Below are 21,390 nucleotides of genomic sequence, written 5' to 3' on the forward strand. Positions count from 1 at the left end.
GAGCTCACATCGTAAGTATGGATTGGCTCACGTTGTGAGTTCGATCCTATCCATCCGCTGACTTGACTTCTGACAGCTCGACCCTGGAACCTATCCATTACTGGCTCACGTCATGAGTCCTCTGATACGATGGGAATTCGTGTCCCGAACTTCATAAATTCATATCTCTTGCATATGAGTTCCGATTTTGACGTTCTTTATATCCACGCGTAGGTGATATTATGCTCTACAACTTTTGTTTAGACTCCGACGGCTAGTTTTGAATTTTCTTTTTAATATTATATTTTTAACAGGCCGGACTGGAAAAGTTCGTTAAAAATTCACAACTTCTTTATCTGACGTCCGTTTTCGTCTGTCTTTTTACCATTGTACTACTATTGTTGAGATCTTCGATTCTCGTTTAGTTTGTGTCGGCTAAAAGTCGATCGATCTCTATTTCGAGTTTTTAGCTGTCTACTTTATATCTGAAACTTAGAAAAATCATAACTTCCTCATACGAAGTCAGATTTTGACATTCTTTTTATATACGTTTACTGTTTAATGATATCTACGACTTTCATTTAGATACCTAAGGCTAAATAGCATTTTATTGAAATTTTCCGTTTTATGTTTAACAGTGTTTTACAGGTTTTGTTGCGGATCTTCGATTGGTCATAACTTTTTCATTATAACTCGGATTTTAGTGTTCTTTATATTTCTGAAAACCTTGTTACGATATCTATCACTTTATGTATCCCAATTGAGATTTTTGAACATTTCATTTTTGATGCTATTCTTATTATTTCAAAAACAGGTTACAATACTTGACTTTAGATCGTTACATTGACTTGAAAAATATGGGGTTGTTGCATTTTTTTAACTTGATTCACAATAAAATTAGTTTGGAATGTATATATGGAACCTAAATCAACAAATATTCAAAATTCAAAATACCCACAAAAATTTATGCCAGGAAATAAATCATTACCTTATTTTACACATATACATTTTCAAAATCCGAATACCTTTTACGTATTTAACGTTTTCTTCCAAACTCCCCACATTTACCTACAAAATCAACAATCGACTATTGTCTTTCATTTCTACATCAGTTGTTGCATATCATATCCATCAATTTAACTTCAATTTAAACAGGTTTATATATATATATATATATATATATATATATATATATATATATATATATATATATATATATATATATATATATATATATATATATATATATATATATATATATATATATATATATAATGTAACAATTGTTTATGTAATAATATATGTAATAATATTTAAACCAAATTTTTGTAACTGTTAAACTTGTAAAATTTTTAACCTATTTTTTTAGAAAACATTCTGTATTACACTTTAAAAAACATATAATACATGTCGGTAATATTTATTTTTAATACTTTTAAAATTAACATGTTGTACATTGTCCCCTACCACTAATTATTGATTAACATCTTGTAGAAATTGTATATAATTTATTATGTGTTATATTGATTTTATATAGTAATTAATATTTTTATTCAGATAATACTAATATCATTTATTTATCTAAGAAAAAAATATTAATTACTTTTATTTGGATAATATAAAAATTATTAATTTGCCTTCTATATCGATAATTCAAAGTCAAAAGAAGACAATCGATCATTCAAAGTCAAAAGAAGACAAATTCTCATGGACGTTATATTTTGAAATGATTATTAATAAAAATCACCACAATCATATCAAATTCTGGTTTGTTTCTCAAATACTCTGTTTTTCACATGGTTTGTATGCTATCTTATCTAATGTTGCTTATAAAGAGGTTTTGAAATTACGGTCGATTTTGTAATAAGGTTTAGTAACTCCTATGAAAAAAAAAATAGTGGGAGGTGGCGTATAAATAACGATCTATTTTATTATAATTAAGAATTCAAACACATCAACCACTTTTATATATATATATATATATATATATATATATATATATATATATATATATATTAAAACAGAAACCTGATGATATCACTTTCAACAATCAGAACCATTCATTAGATTTCTTTGATTGATTTCAACCCTTAGATCGTTCTTAATACTTATGGTGACGTCATCCTAACAAAACAATTTACTATTTATTTACGTCTATCATAACTATCTCCTATATTCAAATCGAAAAATCAGCCACCAAAGACGGGAACTTAACTAACCATCAATATTATCCTAATTTTAAATTTTAAAAAATAATCCTAAAATGCTCTACATTATCTATCATAACTATATTTGGAAATTCAACATTTAAGTGATTTTTATCTTATCCCTTCAATACTAACTTTGATTCAATATATATATATATATATATATATATATATATATATATATATATATATATATATATATATATATATATATATATATATATATATATATGACGTATTCCGTCAAAACCCATTTTTAGTTTTCCTTCCACGCTCCTGCAAAAGGTGGGTTTTTATTGTGTTTTATCTATGTTTTTACCTCTTCGTTTATATTAATATTCACGATACTAAATCAATACTTCTTCCTTTCTACAACCTTCTATAGCAGTAAACAATTGTTAGCTTAGTTAATCAAAGGCAAAAAGGTACGCATTTCATTGTTTATCAATAATTCTTCCTTTCAACATCTTTCTACAGCCTTCTATATGATAAGTGTTCATACTCATTTTTTTGCTATGTTGTTTTCTGTGAAAAATATATCAACATACTATGTATGTTTTGATTTGATACCATCCTACTTCCATTAATCCATAATTGCAGCCAACTATTATTTTGCAAAATACAGTTAATGTTTATTTTTTTTTTTTCATGGTTAAGTATGCTAACCAAAAATGTCTATGTTAATTGAACAACATCATATTTACATTAAACAAAAACCTTGTGAATCTTTGAATTACTTTTTTCATTATATCTCATAATTATCTCTAATACTTTTTTCACTATATCTCATAATTATCTCTAATACTTTTCTATCTTTAATACATTGTTTTAACATTACAAATCCATAACATAAAATGTTGATAGTTTTCAAAAGCACAACACCCTAACATACTTGGTACTACTCCTCGACTTACATGTTACTTGAGAATACAAGTTATTTTGAAAACGGTCAACATGTGGAATGTTGGTGAGTTCATAAGCAGGTTTGATATGAAAATGTTTTGTGTAGTCTGAAAGAAAACAACCCTGAAAATCCGATATTTTCTAAAAAGACCATTGTTTATATAAAAGTGTGAAGACCAGTAAATATAGGCATGATGATTTCAAAACGTGTACTATTGAAAAGCTTTGTATTAAAAGTACCAGTGAAAAATGTTGAACTTCCCCGGAAAACCCGATGTTTTCTGAAAATACAAATATCATATAACGGTTCGAATTGTTATTCCATCGCGAGGTTTGATTTTGACTTACCTTGATTACTTGATTTATATTGGATTTATTTATGTGAGTCGTTATAACCATGCATGATAATGACTAGTTCGTTTGTCTTGGCACTCTGGTGAACGCCGAAATTGATCTTAAGATTTTGTCACCCTAGACTAGCCGAGTCTAACTGTAGCGAACAACTGAGGTGTGGGGGAGTCACCCCCGTATAGATCTATACACAAACTCTCGCTCTCCCTCCAGGAGACTTTGATTATAACTACAGACTATGACCGACACACGTTGGTGCCACCTATTATTACTCACTAAATCCCAATTGACTTTGACTACCATTGATTATCGACCCGTATTTGTTTACTTGGATTAACGATAGGCCTAATAAACGAGGAGAAAAGGATTACAGGATCCTACTATTCCCGCGTATTATTTATGGCTATTAATTATACGAAGGACACGCTAGCCCATTTCACATTTGATTTACTTGGACCTTATTAGCAATGCTAATGGGCCACTAAGGCCCAATAGCACTTAAAAGCCATTGAGGGTCCCCTAAATATGAAATTGGGTCATAGAAGGCCCAATAACATTTATAATTATCCCTTGGGCCCAAAAATCATGTTAATGGATCACAAAGGCCCAATAAGTATGTTTGGAACTTTCAAGCCCAAAAAATTTAATGTTTACTTGTTTAGGAATTGTATAATTGTTTGGAAGGTTTGATTGAACGATTGTTATTTTTGTATCAACATGAAACCGATTGATTTGTTTATAACAATATTTGGACTATACGTATATTCATCTCTCCATTTTCATGAGTCGTAACTTTTGGTTATTTTTGACTCAACTATCTTAAAAATATAATAATTGGTTAACAAATGTTGGTTTGACCCCTTTTTAGCTCGTCTTTAATAAAAATAACCATTTTTGGTCCTTTATACAAAAAAAGAGACATTTTAAGCCCTTAATTCATTTTCTTGACACATTTGACCTATAGACTTTTTCAATTGATATTTTTAGCTCAAAATTTATTCTTTGGCAGTTTCAGTCCTTTCAGAAAGGTGTTTTTCGGTTAAAGCCCAAACTTTTTGCAACTTTTACAATTTTGGCCTAAAATTCAAAAACTTTACATTTTTTATCCTTTTTGGAAAAGAAAAGCATTTTAACCCTTGAAATAGTCTTGTTTAACTTTTCATCCCCTGTTTTGAGGAATTTATCATTTCAGTCCCTTGAAAATCATGTTTTTCGCAATTTTGGGCTTAGTGGGCCGAAAATCCCAAAAATTGGCCCATTAAGCTACAATTTACATTTCAAGTCCTTTGAAGAGAATAATATTCATAACAACATTTATTGTAACTGTTTTGACTCTTTTAATCCTTAAGAAAAACCGTGAATGGCAATTTTAACCCAACTTTTGTTTATTTGACAATTTAAGCCCAAAAATTAGTTTTATGTTGCAATATGTTGATTTAAATCTTAGAGGGTACTTTTCATGACTTGTTTAGGGTAGTATATATTAGATCATGTTTGTTTTCCTTCTTATGTCATACATCTCGAGATTTCTTTCTTTTTTGTTTACATATTTAACACATAAGCACATAAATTCACACATACATCCATGAAATCATACATAGCATACACATACACATAGATCTACACATTTTACTTGTATTCTCCCCCATAAAATTTTGTAAAAACCAAAAAGAGAGGGGTATGAACTCACCTTTTCTAATTGATCACGGTTTTGAAGAAAAATGGGAGAAGTTTGATGTTATTCTCGGCCTAGTAAGATTCTTGGAGTATCTTTGGCTTAGATGTGTTCTAAGAGGCAAGATCACGAATTTTATATGAGTTAAAGAGAGATTTTTAAGGAAATCAAGAAGTTAGAGTATGGATCAAGTAACAACTTACCAAAGATTTGTGATATTAAGAAAAGATCTTCTTATAGCCCTTGTGATTCTCGAAATTTTGAGGGAAAATGTGAGAGTGTTCTTGTGAGTGTTTGAGAGAATTTGGAAGTGTGTCGGTGTGTGTGATGTGTTCTCGGACAAAGAAGAAAAGAGAGGGGAGAAGAGAGAGTGTGAAGTGATGGATGCTTAGAAGTATGGGATAGTTGCATGGATATACCAAGTATAATTGTGAGGTGGTGTCACACCCCCAAACCAAGGATGGCGGAAACGTCCGGGGGTGGAGGACTTCATGTATAGCATCATAACCACAATTTCAATAGTAATTCAAGCAAACACAACCAACATATATATAATTGAAAAGTTACATCACTTGCATGAATTACATTTTTCAAAATCAATTACAATATGTTGTCAAAATATGAAAAGTTTGACGCCTCAACGTCCCATCCTCAAAAGCACTTGGTAACACGATTAATGCTTTCCTGTGAATACAAGTTGTTTGAAAAGTGTCAACACAAGGGTTGGTGAGTTCATAAGCTTTTATTAATAATCTTATTAGAAGTCTTTCACATGTAAATGTCGCGTTGTTTCAGAAAAATCCGATATTTTCCTTGAAATCCGAAAAATGTAGCCTTACAACCAAAGACTAGAATGTATGAAAAGTCATCGTTTCTTAGTAGGAATGTTGTGAGTTTAAAATGAATTGGAAAGTAAATTTATTTTATCAACCTAAAACCTACTTTGGTTTTTATGCAACCCCGTAAACTTTATGAATTGTTGTCTCCCTAAGTGAGTCGCTATAATCATACTGTGACTATGTGAACCTGCCACAACGTTTCTCAGGCGTCGCGAAAATGAAATGACATTTGTCACCCGTAGACCTGCAGGTCCCACTGTAGCTAGCAGCAAGGTGTGGGGTGTCAAACCCAATATAGATCTATATACAAGTATCACGTTCTCCCTCAAGGAGATTCTGATTATAACTACCAGGAATTATATCCCGCACTCGGACGTACGGGGAGAGAGAGAGAGAGTCTCACAACATAGGTTAACAAGTTTACTTGAAATGTGTGTGAATATAAATCTTTCTTGTATGAATGTACCCTTTTTGTACGAGTGCGTTGAGTGATGTATCATAAACTATACCTATTATAGTTTATCTAAAATGTATGTAATATGTATGAATTCTTTTATGGAAATGTATTAGTATTGTGAATTTATCAAACTATACATTTTATAGTCTAATAATACGTGTTCCAAAATGAATGAATAATATTTAATATTTAATATGAATGTCTTAATTCCAGTTCATAATGATAAACTAACACGGAAACACATTCAAATATTAGAACTTATGATTATACACTTTGCTCAACATAATACAAAGTGTTATGATATTTACATGCTGTTGGCTAACTTTAGCCATTCTGCCCTGTATTTGGAAAAATCATAGAAAAATCATACGAAGTCGAAAACTAGATCCGTAAATTCTGAGAGTTCACAAAATGTGTCTAGTTTGCTCATAAATTTTATCTCAATTTATAATGACCTCTAACTTGGGTGAAAAAGTCCAAAATCACAGACTGGTCCGAATTGTTGTTTGAAATGATAGGCAGTTTTGTAAAAATCGCCATAAATTGTAGAAAAATCGTATGGAGATGTGCAAGTAGCCATTTTAAAGCTAAAAACTTGAACTATTTGCACCTTGTACAGTTTTGAAAACAAAAATGTGTAAGATGCCCAAAACAGTCCGTGAATGGAGTTGAACTTTTCTGATGAAGGCTGTTAGAAAACTTTTGATAGGTTCTTAGTGTTTTAACTTGTATTCACCCCCTGAAAACTTGAGAAATCATGAAAATGTAGGGGTATGAACTCACCTTGAGTGATTTCAGTAGATGATTGTTGAAGAATGGAAGTTTTTAATTCAAGAACACTTGGAGATGCCTTGAAGGTTTTCGAGAATCTAACATCATAGTTAGGGAGTTTGTGTAAGCAACCAAAGATTTGAGTAGAATGAAGTGAAATAATAATAGGGAGGATGAATTTTTACTTACTAAGTGTGGAAGAACACTTGAATCCAGCCTTGGATCTCGAAAATTTGTGTAGAAGAGTTTGAGAGAAAAAGTGATGTTTGTTACTTAGTGGAATGAGAGAAATGAGAGAAAATGAGGAGTGTGGTTGATTGTTCCAGCTCAAAAACGTGGGAGTGAGTGAAATTTGAGTGTAAGGGAACATTGAAGTGACATAGGTAAGGTGGGGAGGTATGGCTGGTCATAGAGTGGGTGTGGGGTGGTTGCTTGTGACTTTGATTTTTTTTTTTTTTTTTTTTTAACTTGCAAGGCACAATGGAATATATTACTCCTATAAAGGAAATTGACTCAATCAAGGACGATTTCACAATTAAAGTTCGGATCATACGTCTTTGGACTCAAAAGTCAAGAACAATGTCTTATAATTGTCTATATCCCATTTTTAGTAATTTAATCTCAAAGAACAATGCTATAATCTGTAATTTATCATCTTTTAGTTTAATTTTCTAAATATATGTGTGGTTGTCTATGTGTGTGTATCTCTTTAAAAATTCTGCAATTTCATCATTTTATGACCCCCATTTGCGAAGTTGAGTATTTATTTCCAAAAATGCGAAACTCCAGGGACAATATTTGAAATCTTCTGTTTTCTTCCCCAATTCGCATTCTACTGTGAAATACTTCGCATCTTCATTCTTACACCCTTCGCATCCCTTCGCATTAATCACCTTCGCATTTTAACCTAATTAATCAAATGCGATTCACAAAATTTTTCATTCCAGATGCGAACACAGTTTAGTTCTTGAACTCTAAACTTGCGAAATCAAAAATTCATATGTTGAACCCATATGCGAATATTAACCCAATTGACTTCAAATTGATTCATAGATGCGAACACTCGATTGTTTTACTTTCGCAAAATGAGCATCAACAACTCCACAATCGAGTTTTTAAATTCTTGCAAACAACAATTTCATAGTCCTTGACTTCGCGTTTTCTTCACGAATCATCCCTCAATCATCAATCCAATTGCGAATCAAAAACTCATATGTTCTTGCTTTATCGATTCATCGACTACACTCATACAAATGCGAACAATACTCAATTTCAACATCGATTGAAACTTATAGCAAAGCTAAATCCAACTTCGCATTCAAAGCAGTGTTATTGATTGCATTCATGAAATACTAACAAGATAATATATTATAATACAAATATACATATTTTAGGTGGTGAAATCGTAACAGCCTAACAATTTGGTATGCAACTTTATTAAATCAATAAAAAAAAGTTATGCAAATTGGAAAAATAAATAAAAATATATCTTTTGTTGTTTTAATTAAGGAAATAAATATTTTATATGAATACTCACCAGGAAAAACGCATATTATACATTCCCGATGAGTATGCAACATGGTTTTCATCAGTTTAATTCATTGATTAGTACGAAGGCTTAGGAAATTTTTAACACAAACTTTTCTCCTGTGATGTTTTCCCATTAACATAGCAAGTTATACAATACGAACATAACACTAACCCTAATACACAAGGTTTAATAGAGTTGACCGGCTTGACTTGATGACTTGACTTGACTCAAGATTGACGATTGTCACATCTTCCCCCCGTTAGAGGGAATTTCGTCCCGAAATTTAAATTCGGCTGGGACTTCAAGGGTTTGGGAAAAGATGTGGATACTTTTTCTTCATTTGATCTTCACGTTCCCAGGTAAATTCAGGCCCTCGTTTCGCGTTCCAACGAACCTTCACTATGGGAATGCGACTTTGTTTTGTTCTCTTGATCTCTCGATCCATGATCTCGACGGGTTCCTCCACAAAGTGGAGATTCTCATTAACTTCAATTTCTTCGAGTGGTATTACGAGTGTCTCGTCAGACAGACACTTCTTTAAGTTGGACACGTGGAAGATAGGGTGCACATTACTAAGTTCTTGTGGTAGTCGGAGTTTGTACGCCACCGGACCAATCCTAGCAAGGATCTCGAACGGACCGATGTACCTTGGGTTTAGTTTCCCCCGTTTACCGAAACGTATCACCCCTTTCCAGGGGGAAACTTTTAGTAGTACCCGGTCTCCGACCTGGAATTCTAAAGGTTTGCGTCGCTTATCCGCGTAACTCTTTTGTCGATCACGAGACGCTTTTAGTCTTTCCCGAATTTGAATGATCTTTTCTGTGGTTTCCCTTATGATTTCCGGCCCCGTAAGGGTGCTATCAGGGACTTGCCCTCTGGCTAGCTGAGTATCTCCAACTTCGGCCCAACACAGTGGCGACCTACACTTGCGGCCGTAGAGAGCTTCGAATGGGGCGACTCCAATGCTAGTGTGATAACTGTTATTATAAGAGAATTCGATAAGCGGTAGATGGGTATCCCATGCCTTACCAAAATCTATCACACAGGCTCTCAGCATGTCTTCCAACGTCTGGATGGTTCTCTCGCTTTGTCCGTCCGTTTGTGGATGGTAGGCCGTACTCATGTCTAACCTGGTTCCCAGAGACTTTTGTAGGGACTGCCAGAAACGCGAGGTGAATCTACTATCTCGATCCGAGATAATGGATGTTGGTACACCATGTAGTCGTACGATCTCCTTAATGTACGTCCTGGTCAACTTTTCCATCTTGTCTGTTTCCTTTATTGGCAGGAAGTGCGCGGACTTGGTCAATCTGTCCACAACCACCCATATGGTATCCATCCCACCTGATGTCTTAGGCAGTTTGGTTACGAAGTCCATGGTTATTCGCTCCCACTTCCACTCGGGTATATCTGGTTGCTGAAGTAGTCCTGATGGCTTCTGATATTCCACCTTGACCTTGGCGCAAGTGAGGCACTTGCTCACATAAGTAGCAACTTCAGCCTTCATGTTTGGCCACCAGTATAACCTTTTGAGGTCTAGATACATCTTATCTGACCCCGGATGAATGGAGTATCGAGTCTTGTGGGCCTCATCCATTACAACGTCTCGGTATCCACCGAACTTCGGTGTCCAGATTCGATTCATGAGATAACGAGCTCCATCCCCTCTGACTTCCAAGTTCTTATCCATCCCCCTTAGTGCTTCGCTTGCCATGTTTTCTGGTTTCAGGGCTTCAAATTGGGCGTCCTTGATCTGAGTGGCCAGTTGGGAGTGGATGGTCATGGCTAGGGATTTTACTCGGCGACCCGAGTATTCTTTCCTGCTTAAGGCATCGGCTACTACATTAGCCTTGCCTGGGTGGTAGCGAATTTCACATTCGTAGTCATTCAGTAATTCCACCCATCTTCTTTGGCGCATGTTTAGTTCTTTCTGATTGAGAATGTGTTGAAGACTTTTGTGATCAGTGAAGATGGTGCACTTGGTGCCGTAGAGGTAGTGCCTCCAAATCTTCAGGGCGAACACCACAGCTCCCAATTCAAGGTCGTGGGTTGTGTAATTAACTTCATGTGTCTTCAGTTGTCTTGATGCATAAGCGATGACTTTTCCCCTTTGCATGAGCACACAGCCGAGGCCTTGATTTGAAGCATCGCAATACACCACAAAATCGTCAGTTCCTTCTGGAAGAGACAAGACTGGTGCGCTGCATAGGGCTTGCTTTAGTGTCTGGAAGGCGGCTTCTTGTTTATCTTCCCATTCGAACACCACCCCTTTCTGAGTCAAGGTGGTGAGAGGCTTAGCGATTTTGGAGAAGTTTTGTATGAATCTTCGATAGTAGCCTGCGAGTCCTAAAAACTGTCGGATTTCTGTCGGCGTTGTAGGTGTTGACCAATCTTCGATTGCTTTGATCTTCGAGGGGTCCACATGTATTCCTTCTTTGCTTATTACGTGGCCAAGGAATCCTACTTCTCGGAGCCAAAATTCACACTTTGAGAATTTAGCGTAAAGCTTTTCGGTCCTTAAAACCTCCAGAACTAGTCGTAGGTGATGTTTGTGCTCTTCTTCGCTCCTCGAATAGACCAGGATATCGTCGATGAATACGATGACGAATTTATCCAAGAAGGGTCGACACACTCGATTCATCAAATCCATGAACACCGCGGGCACGTTAGTTAACCCGAATGGCATCACTACAAACTCATAGTGCCCATAGCGAGTTCTGAATGCCGTCTTGGGGATATCCTCTTCTTGAACTCGCAGTTGACGATAGCCCGACCTCAGGTCGATTTTTGAAAAGTAGCTGGCTCCTTGGAGCTGGTCGAAGAGGTCATCGATTCGGGGTAGGGGATAACGGTTCTTGATAGTGAGTTTGTTTAGTTCTCGATAGTCTATGCACATACGAAAAGAACCATCCTTCTTCTTTACAAATAAGACTGGTGCTCCCCAAGGTGAGAAGCTTGGCCTGATGAACCCTTTGCTCAATAGTTCATTCAATTGGCTGGATAGTTCTTGCATTTCTGCCGGTGCTAAGCGATAGGGAGCCCTGGCGACGGGGGTAGCTCCTGGGATTAAGTCGATCCGAAATTCGACTTGTCTTGCGAGTGGTACACCAGGCAGATCGTCTGGGAAAACATCAGGGAAGTTGCATACTTCTGGAATTTCTTTGATGTCCTTCACCTCCTGTTTCTTATCTACGATGTGGGCTAAGAAAACATGGTATTGCTTTCGGAGGTACTTTTGGGTTTTAACACAAGAGATGATTTGTAGGTTCGCACTAGGTTTATTGCCATAAACGGTGAGAACGTTGCCATTCGGCAGATTGAGGCGGACGGCCCTTTCGTAACATAGAATGTCGGCACGATGAAGGCTTAGCCAATCCATACCAATGATTATATCGAAGCTTTTTATGGTGACCGGCATAAGGTCGATTTTGAACAAATGGTTGTCTAGAGTGAGAGTACACCCTATGTAAATATCATTAGCGCGCTCAACTTTTCCATTTGCCATTTCTACGATGTAAGAATCTTCTAGTGGTTGAGAATTTTGCTTAAGTATATGTTTGAATTGGTGACTTATGAAACTTCTTTCTGCCCCACTATCGAAAAGTACGCATGCATAAGAGTTATTGAGGAGGAACGTACCAGTAACCACAGAGGGATCCTTGACTGCTTCTCCCTGCCCTAAAGTTAGGACCCTCCCTACACCCCCAGCATTAGGGGCTCGTGCCTTGGGGCAGTTCCTCCTGAAGTGTCCCGTTTCACCACACCCATAGCAGGCTTGGCTTGCTCCAGTGTTGGCGGTCGTAGCGACTTGTGTGGCGGGTTGGGTAGTCGTTCTACAGAATCGTGCAGTGTGCCCCTTTTTTGTTACAGTTATTGCAGTGTAACTCACGACAAGCACCGTTATGGTGGTAGTTACACTTGTTGCACTTGGGAAGAGTTCCTGTATACTGTTTCGGTGGCGCTGGAGCGGCAGCAGTAGTGGCGGCGCGAACAGCAACAATCGGTTGCTTTTTGGCGGGGTCCTGAATTGGTTGTTTCCTTTTATTTCCCCAGAACTTCCTCTTGTTGTTCCCTCCTTTTGTTCGGTCGGTGGTGGTTATCACGGTACCACGGCTAGCCCTGTGATCTATGAGTTGTTGTGCCAATTCCTTGGCACTCTCAAAGGTAGTGGGTTTCGAGGCCAAGACACTATCTTGAATCTGGGATGATAGGCCCCAGAGATATCGTTCCACCTTTTTCTCTTCTGGAGTGACCATTGTTGGACAGAGGAGTGCTAGGTCGTTGAAACGGGCAGTATAAGTTTCAAGATCAGTGCCTGTCATCCTGAGGTTCCAAAGTTCTTCTTCAAGTTTTTGTATTTCGCCCCTCGGGCAGTATTCCTTCAACATTAGAGCTTTCAAATCCTCCCAGCTGATCGCGTTAGCTACTGCAGGAGTAAGTGACTTAACTCGGCCATTCCACCAAGTGAGTGCTTTTCCAGTGAAAGTGAATGCCGCATACTTGACCTTGCTCGCTTCGGGACAAGCGCAGATTTCAAAAACTGCCTCGGTCCTTTCGAACCATTGCACCAGTGTGATGACGCCCCCGCTTCCATTGAAAGGATCGGGTTTGCCATTCGTGAAGTCTTTGTAAGTGCACTCCCTCGTACGCCCCGTGCTGTCCCCATGAATGGAATTGGTAGCTCCGGATCCAGAACCGCCGGAACCATGGGTTCCCATTTGCGACATTGCTGCCGCCACGGCTGCCGTCACTGCAGCCTGGAACATTGCAGGATCAAACTGCGGAGGTGGTGGTGGAGGCGGCACTGGGTTGTTGGAAGGCCTTGGTCTTTTCCTTGGTGGCATGGTTCTGTCATAAAAAAAAATGACTAGTCGGTAAGACTTCAATAGTGATAACGAGTCGAGTGTTACTGGTTTCATCCCTCTTGTATTTTATCATAACTTTATTATTCGTAATTGTTTGTGTGATCAGGTTATGATGTATAGTGTCCAACATTCAATAAATAAAATACATGCCAAATTTCATTGATAACTTTTAGTACATAACGCTTAGAGAGAAAAGTTTGACCTCATAGGGGTCTACATTACATCGTTACAAAAGGTAGTTTTTTTTTTTTTTTTTTTGGCATTACAAAACCCCTTTGAATAGTGTAATCACATAATCGCAGGGTCGACCTACATACGAGGAGTAGCACCAACGCGTACTCATAAAATTCTACTACCTAGACGGGAGAATAGCAACGAGCTCTAATCACTGCGACCCTTCTTTGACGGAGGCTGCGATGATGTCGATGCGCCCTGTAGTTCCGCCAATTTGCGTTCGGCTGCAACCATTCTCTTTTCGAGTGCCATGTATCTTTCCCGATACTCTCTTGTTTCTGCTTGAGCCGCGAGAAGGTCTCTAATGAGTTGGTCTCGGTGGTGGGAGTCTCGTTCCAGGTTTCTGGTGCGATCCGTAGCAGACTGTACAATGGCACTTAACTCCCGGACCTGATCTGTCGTTGTCCTACCACGATCATCCATTCTTGCCATTCGTTGTATCGTGACGGGGAGAGCCCTATCAGCCGGTCCACCATGAGTGAGATCATAGTAACCTCGTTGGTAGCCATATGGTGACCGTTGGCGTTGTTGTCGGCTCCATCTTTCGATCGTTGTTACCCAAGGGGGTTCAGGTCCATTGTAACCAAAACGGTGCGCGGGTACCCTCGCGATGTAGGGAGGGTTGAATACTTCTGGTGGTTCCTCCGCTTCGTTCCCAACCATGACTACCTCATCACCTTCCTCTTCTTCCTCTTCTTCCTCTTCTTCCTCTTCTTCTTGGTTGTCTTCCTCTTCTTCCTCTTCTTCCTCTTGTTCGTCTTCCTCCTCGGGCTCCTCCTCGGGATCCTCTTCGGGATCTTCCTCGGGATCCTCTTCGGGATCTTCCTCGGGTTCCTCTTCGGGATTCTCCTCGGGCTCGTCTTCAATCCATCCCGCGTTTCCCTGATTGGGAAAGTAGGGGTCCCCGGGTATGTGAAATCCGGCCATGTCGTCTGCACGAGAAACGGGGTTAAGAAGTATGTATCGGAAAATAATAATTTGGCGCTATAGAAACGTACAAATACTCCTATAGTATTTTTAAATGTTTATATTTGGTTCTTAGCGTGTTCTTTATGGAGTGTTATTAGGTTTTCAGATTTGTCGCTCATTACGACTGTTCCTTAGTGTGCGTAAGTTACTTCTTGGACGGATATAGTTGATCAGGCTATATCCTTCCCAGAACTGATTACACATGCTAAGGCGTATTAATAATGTTCGACTCCTCCTCTTTCAATTTACGTTCTCCTAAGTTATGACACCATGCTAGTATAGAATGCATGCAAGTATACTTTAAAACAAGAAATTATTTGTTTTCTAAAAGTACAACTCTTTAAATCACTTTAAGAATCAGAGACTTTTAGTCCCAAATGTGTTTATAGTTTGTATATCTTATGTGGTTGATATACTGAATTCACTATAAACCGTGCTCTGATACCAATCTGTCACACCCCCAAACCAAGGATGGCGGAAACGTCCGGGGGTGGAGGACTTCATGTATAGCATCATAACCACAATTTCAATAGTAATTCAAGCAAACACAACCAACATATATATAATTGAAAAGTTACATCACTTGCATGAATTACATTTTTCAAAATCAATTACAATATGTTGTCAAAATATGAAAAGTTTGACGCCTCAACGTCCCATCCTCAAAAGCACTTGGTAACACGATTAATGCTTTCCTGTGAATACAAGTTGTTTGAAAAGTGTCAACACAAGGGTTGGTGAGTTCATAAGCTTTTATTAATAATCTTATTAGAAGTCTTTCACATGTAAATGTCGCGTTGTTTCAGAAAAATCCGATATTTTCCTTGAAATCCGAAAAATGTAGCCTTACAACCAAAGACTAGAATGTATGAAAAGTCATCGTTTCTTAGTAGGAATGTTGTGAGTTTAAAATGAATTGGAAAGTAAATTTATTTTATCAACCTAAAACCTACTTTGGTTTTTATGCAACCCCGTAAACTTTATGAATTGTTGTCTCCCTAAGTGAGTCGCTATAATCATACTGTGACTATGTGAACCTGCCACAACGTTTCTCAGGCGTCGCGAAAATGAAATGACATTTGTCACCCGTAGACCTGCAGGTCCCACTGTAGCTAGCAGCAAGGTGTGGGGTGTCAAACCCAATATAGATCTATATACAAGTATCACGTTCTCCCTCAAGGAGATTCTGATTATAACTACCAGGAATTATATCCCGCACTCGGACGTACGGGGAGAGAGAGAGAGAGTCTCACAACATAGGTTAACAAGTTTACTTGAAATGTGTGTGAATATAAATCTTTCTTGTATGAATGTACCCTTTTTGTACGAGTGCGTTGAGTGATGTATCATAAACTATACCTATTATAGTTTATCTAAAATGTATGTAATATGTATGAATTCTTTTATGGAAATGTATTAGTATTGTGAATTTATCAAACTATACATTTTATAGTCTAATAATACGTGTTCCAAAATGAATGAATAATATTTAATATTTAATATGAATGTCTTAATTCCAGTTCATAATGATAAACTAACACGGAAACACATTCAAATATTAGAACTTATGATTATACACTTTGCTCAACATAATACAAAGTGTTATGATATTTACATGCTGTTGGCTAACTTTAGCCATTCTGCCCTGTATTTGGAAAAATCATAGAAAAATCATACGAAGTCGAAAACTAGATCCGTAAATTCTGAGAGTTCACAAAATGTGTCTAGTTTGCTCATAAATTTTATCTCAATTTATAATGACCTCTAACTTGGGTGAAAAAGTCCAAAATCACAGACTGGTCCGAATTGTTGTTTGAAATGATAGGCAGTTTTGTAAAAATCGCCATAAATTGTAGAAAAATCGTATGGAGATGTGCAAGTAGCCATTTTAAAGCTAAAAACTTGAACTATTTTCACCTTGTACAGTTTTGAAAACAAAAATGTGTAAGATGCCCAAAACAGTCCGTGAATGGAGTTGAACTTTTCTGATGAAGGCTGTTAGAAAACTTTTGATAGGTTCTTAGTGTTTTAACTTGTATTCACCCCCTGAAAACTTGAGAAATCATGAAAATGTAGGGGTATGAACTCACCTTGAGTGATTTCAGTAGATGATTGTTGAAGAATGGAAGTGTTTAATTCAAGAACACTTGGAGATGCCTTGAAGGTTTTCGAGAATCTAACATCATAGTTAGGGAGTTTGTGTAAGCAACCAAAGATTTGAGTAGAATGAAGTGAAATAATAATAGGGAGGATGAATTTTTACTTACTAAGTGTGGAAGAACACTTGAATCCAGCCTTGGATCTCGAAAATTTGTGTAGAAGAGTTTGAGAGAAAAAGTGATGTTTGTTACTTAGTGGAATGAGAGAAATGAGAGAAAATGAGGAGTGTGGTTGATTGTTCCAGCTCAAAAACGTGGGAGTGAGTGAAATTTGAGTGTAAGGGAACATTGAAGTGACATAGGTAAGGTGGGGAGGTATGGCTGGTCATAGAGTGGGTGTGGGGTGGTTGCTTGTGACTTTGATTTTTTTTTTTTTTTTTTTAACTTGCAAGGCACAATGGAATATATTACTCCTATAAAGGAAATTGACTCAATCAAGGACGATTTCACAATTAAAGTTCGGATCATACGTCTTTGGACTCAAAAGTCAAGAACAATGTCTTATAATTGTCTATATCCCATTTTTAGTAATTTAATCTCAAAGAACAATGCTATAATCTGTAATTTATCATCTTTTAGTTTAATTTTCTAAATATATGTGTGGTTGTCTATGTGTGTGTATCTCTTTAAAAATTCTGCAATTTCATCATTTTATGACCCCCATTTGCGAAGTTGAGTATTTATTTCCAAAAATGCGAAACTCCAGGGACAATATTTGAAATCTTCTGTTTTCTTCCCCAATTCGCATTCTACTGTGAAATACTTCGCATCTTCATTCTTACACCCTTCGCATCCCTTCGCATTAATCACCTTCGCATTTTAACCTAATTAATCAAATGCGATTCACAAAATTTTTCATTCCAGATGCGAACACAGTTTAGTTCTTGAACTCTAAACTTGCGAAATCAAAAATTCATATGTTGAACCCATATGCGAATATTAACCCAATTGACTTCAAATTGATTCATAGATGCGAACACTCGATTGTTTTACTTTCGCAAAATGAGCATCAACAACTCCACAATCGAGTTTTTAAATTCTTGCAAACAACAATTTCATAGTCCTTGACTTCGCGTTTTTCTTCACGAATCATCCCTCAATCATCAATCCAATTGCGAATCAAAAACTCATATGTTCTTGCTTTATCGATTCATCGACTACACTCATACAAATGCGAACAATACTCAATTTCAACATCGATTGAAACTTATAGCAAAGCTAAATCCAACTTCGCATTCAAAGCAGTGTTATTGATTGCATTCATGAAATACTAACAAGATAATATATTATAATACAAATATACATATTTTAGGTGGTGAAATCGTAACAGCCTAACAATTTGGTATGCAACTTTATTAAATCAATAAAAAAAAGTTATGCAAATTGGAAAAATAAATAAAAATATATCTTTTGTTGTTTTAATTAAGGAAATAAATATTTTATATGAATACTCACCAGGAAAAACGCATATTATACATTCCCGATGAGTATGCAACATGGTTTTCATCAGTTTAATTCATTGATTAGTACGAAGGCTTAGGAAATTTTTAACACAAACTTTTCTCCTGTGATGTTTTCCCATTAACATAGCAAGTTATACAATACGAACATAACACTAACCCTAATACACAAGGTTTAATAGAGTTGACCGGCTTGACTTGATGACTTGACTTGACTCAAGATTGACGATTGTCACAGGTGGCAAGTAAAAAGTCAACTCTTCCTCCCTTTGCTTTGTGATTGGGCCGAGAGAGTGAGGGAAAAAAAGAATTTGGGCCCTTTTTGTGCTTAAGCCCATATTATGGCCCAATTAGATTAAGGGGTGGGTTTTATGGCCCTTTAGAGCTAATTAAGTTTGTTATGGCCCAATAAGGTCCATTAATGTATTTTATTTCATTCTAGGCCCAATATGGCCCAAATTATTAAAATAAATGGAAGTGGGTCCAATTAGAGCCCATTTAAGAGTTCTAAGCCCAAAATAATCAAATTGGAAGCTTTTTGGCCCATTAGGTCCAATAAGGAAATCCTAGTCCATAATGAGTTCGAGATTTCTAGGGTTTCCAATTCTTTGTTGACTATTTGAAGTGCTTGCACAGAGTGTTTGATGGAAAATTTGTTATCATTGAATAAGCATCATACATGCTTTCTCATTTTTGGTTCATAAATGTTATTATTGTTGTTGTTACAAAGCATCAAAATTCCTAGTTCTGACAGATAAATTTCTACAAGACAACCACAATTCGTATATTAACTCCTTTTGTTGATAAGATCAATCCTTTTAATTTTGTGAGTTTTCATGATCTGAAAGCCAGAAATTTTGGCACTCGTGTTGCATTTGTTGAGTTTTTTCACTTAACAGTTTTGCATTTATTATATTATATATTTTTTAACCAATTTATATTATAATAATTGATTCAAATTTACTTTTTGTAGATTTTATTGGTCAAGTTGTATCCACTGAACCCATGAGAGTGATTAAGGAGAATGCAAGGGAAACAAGGCTAATGGGTATTGTTGCACAAGATCTGAGGTACTTTTCTTTATTTTTCATTAATTTATCATGTTTAATATTTTATTCATATAACCCAAATAATCAATTATAGTGGTAGGAAAAGGCAAGTTGTTTTGTGAGATGGTTTTGCATTAAATGTGAACAGCTAGATATCTGAACATTAAAATGAAAATGTTAATGTGATAATCATCCTACGTATGGAAAAGCTCAAGACTTGGGGTAAAAAGAATAATTATTTTGAGATGTCTATTCTCATTACATAAATATTTTATTTATAATATGAAATAATCTATTACTTCAATTGTTATTTATAGGTCAGCCACAAGTCGGTAACTGTTTATTTGGGTTGAGATTGCGTATTAATGATGATATGCATCATTTTTCAAAGTTTTAAAAAGGCGTATGTATTAGATGACTATGATATAATTATTTATTGTTTTATTTTTACTTATTCTTAATAAATATTTATTATTATTGTTGATCTTCTCATTTTTCCTTCTTATATGTAGCATTGATGATATCAATTTGAATGTTGAGTCTTCCATTAATACTATATAACTTAACAAGGAAACTGTTGTGGCCAAGCCAGAAGATTACTATCTCCGTTTTCAAATAAAATATATTGATGATATTCCAGATTACAATGAGATATACTTAATATTATTCATATTTTTCCATTATATATAACAAATTTTTTAATATGTGTGTGTGTGCATCTATATATATATATATATATATATATATATATATATATATATATATATATATATATATATATATATATATTGTCTATCATTGCTACTATAATCGGTTTCGATTTGGAGGAAGGATGGTATTCTTTTTATTGTCGTGACTGTTCAGAAAAGGTAACTAAAAATGGTGATGATAGTGATGGTGAACCATTTAATTGTAATGGTTGCGGAGGAGTTTCTGATGTATTCGACAAGTAAGTTCATAATTTTACATTTGTAAACTTCTTGTCTCATGAATCTTTATTACAATGTTTCAATTTTTATTTCATTGTCCATTAACGTGTCATACAATAATATTTAGGGTAAGGGTCATAATACGTGTTCAAGATGAAATTGGGTCTGCTTCTTTTGAATTGTTTGACCGTTATGTTAAAGATCTTATTCACCGCGGTAGTCATTGGTTGATGGAAAAGATATCAAAGGTAGCATTATATTATACTATTCTATTAATTTGTGCAAACGCCAAGTTAATTGTATATTGTTATTGCATTTTATTTTAATCGGAATTTATTAACTACTCACATGTTTTATTATAATATTCTTTAGGATCAAGGACGCCAAAAGATCCCCGATGAGTTCAATACGATGCTTAATAGGAAGCTTGTTTTTAATGTTCAGATGTCAAAGTTTAATCTCGAGAACAATTATCATGCCTACACCATTCATAAGATGACTAATGATGAACTTGTAGTTGGTGCAGTTTTCAAACATTCACCCGCATACAAAGAAAACAATATTCATTTTGATGGTACTCTTATCAACAAGTCTATTAAGGTAAAATTAAATTCATATAATTTAGCATTTTAACATTATTAATAAACATTTATTCTTGATGTGGCGACAATATTAATGTTGTTGATTAACATTGTTTTATTAATTTGATACAGGAAAAGTGTGTTTCTGTTGAAGGTGACAATATTAATGTGTTGATCTTGATGCGGTGACACCGACAACTACTTCACTGATACGCTCTATTAAGATTGTTACCACCACTGAATCGTTTGAATGGTCTTTCTCAAAAGATGGTATTGCTCCTCATACCCTTAAGATTTCAAAAATGGAAAAACTCGAATAAATTTAGCAGTTCTGATTATTTGACATTTATCATTTACGATTTTTCTTTGAGTTTTTATTATTTCCTTAAGGATTTCTTTGACAAATACGTTGTTTTCATATTGAAGATTAT

The 21,390-nt window shown here is 35.8% G+C and overlaps 1 protein-coding gene across 1 annotated transcript in view; it reads left to right on the top strand.

Annotated features, from left to right (window-relative positions):
• LOC145012168 (uncharacterized) overlaps window positions 1-21,148 on the top strand; it is a 28,101-nt gene extending 6,953 nt beyond the window's left edge. Inside the window, exons 7-10 of the mRNA XM_078970950.1 lie at window positions 19,374-19,470; window positions 20,506-20,626; window positions 20,751-20,978; window positions 21,092-21,148. Coding sequence (XP_078827076.1) covers window positions 19,374-19,470; window positions 20,506-20,626; window positions 20,751-20,978; window positions 21,092-21,148 — 503 coding nt within the window. The remainder of the gene's footprint in view (window positions 1-19,373; window positions 19,471-20,505; window positions 20,627-20,750; window positions 20,979-21,091) is intronic.
• Window positions 21,149-21,390: the final 242 nt, after the last annotated feature.

Source organism: Lactuca saligna, chromosome 1 (assembly GCF_052625555.1).
Source record: "Lactuca saligna cultivar CGN05327 chromosome 1, ASM5262555v1, whole genome shotgun sequence".
Classification (NCBI taxonomy): Eukaryota; Viridiplantae; Streptophyta; class Magnoliopsida; order Asterales; family Asteraceae; genus Lactuca; species Lactuca saligna.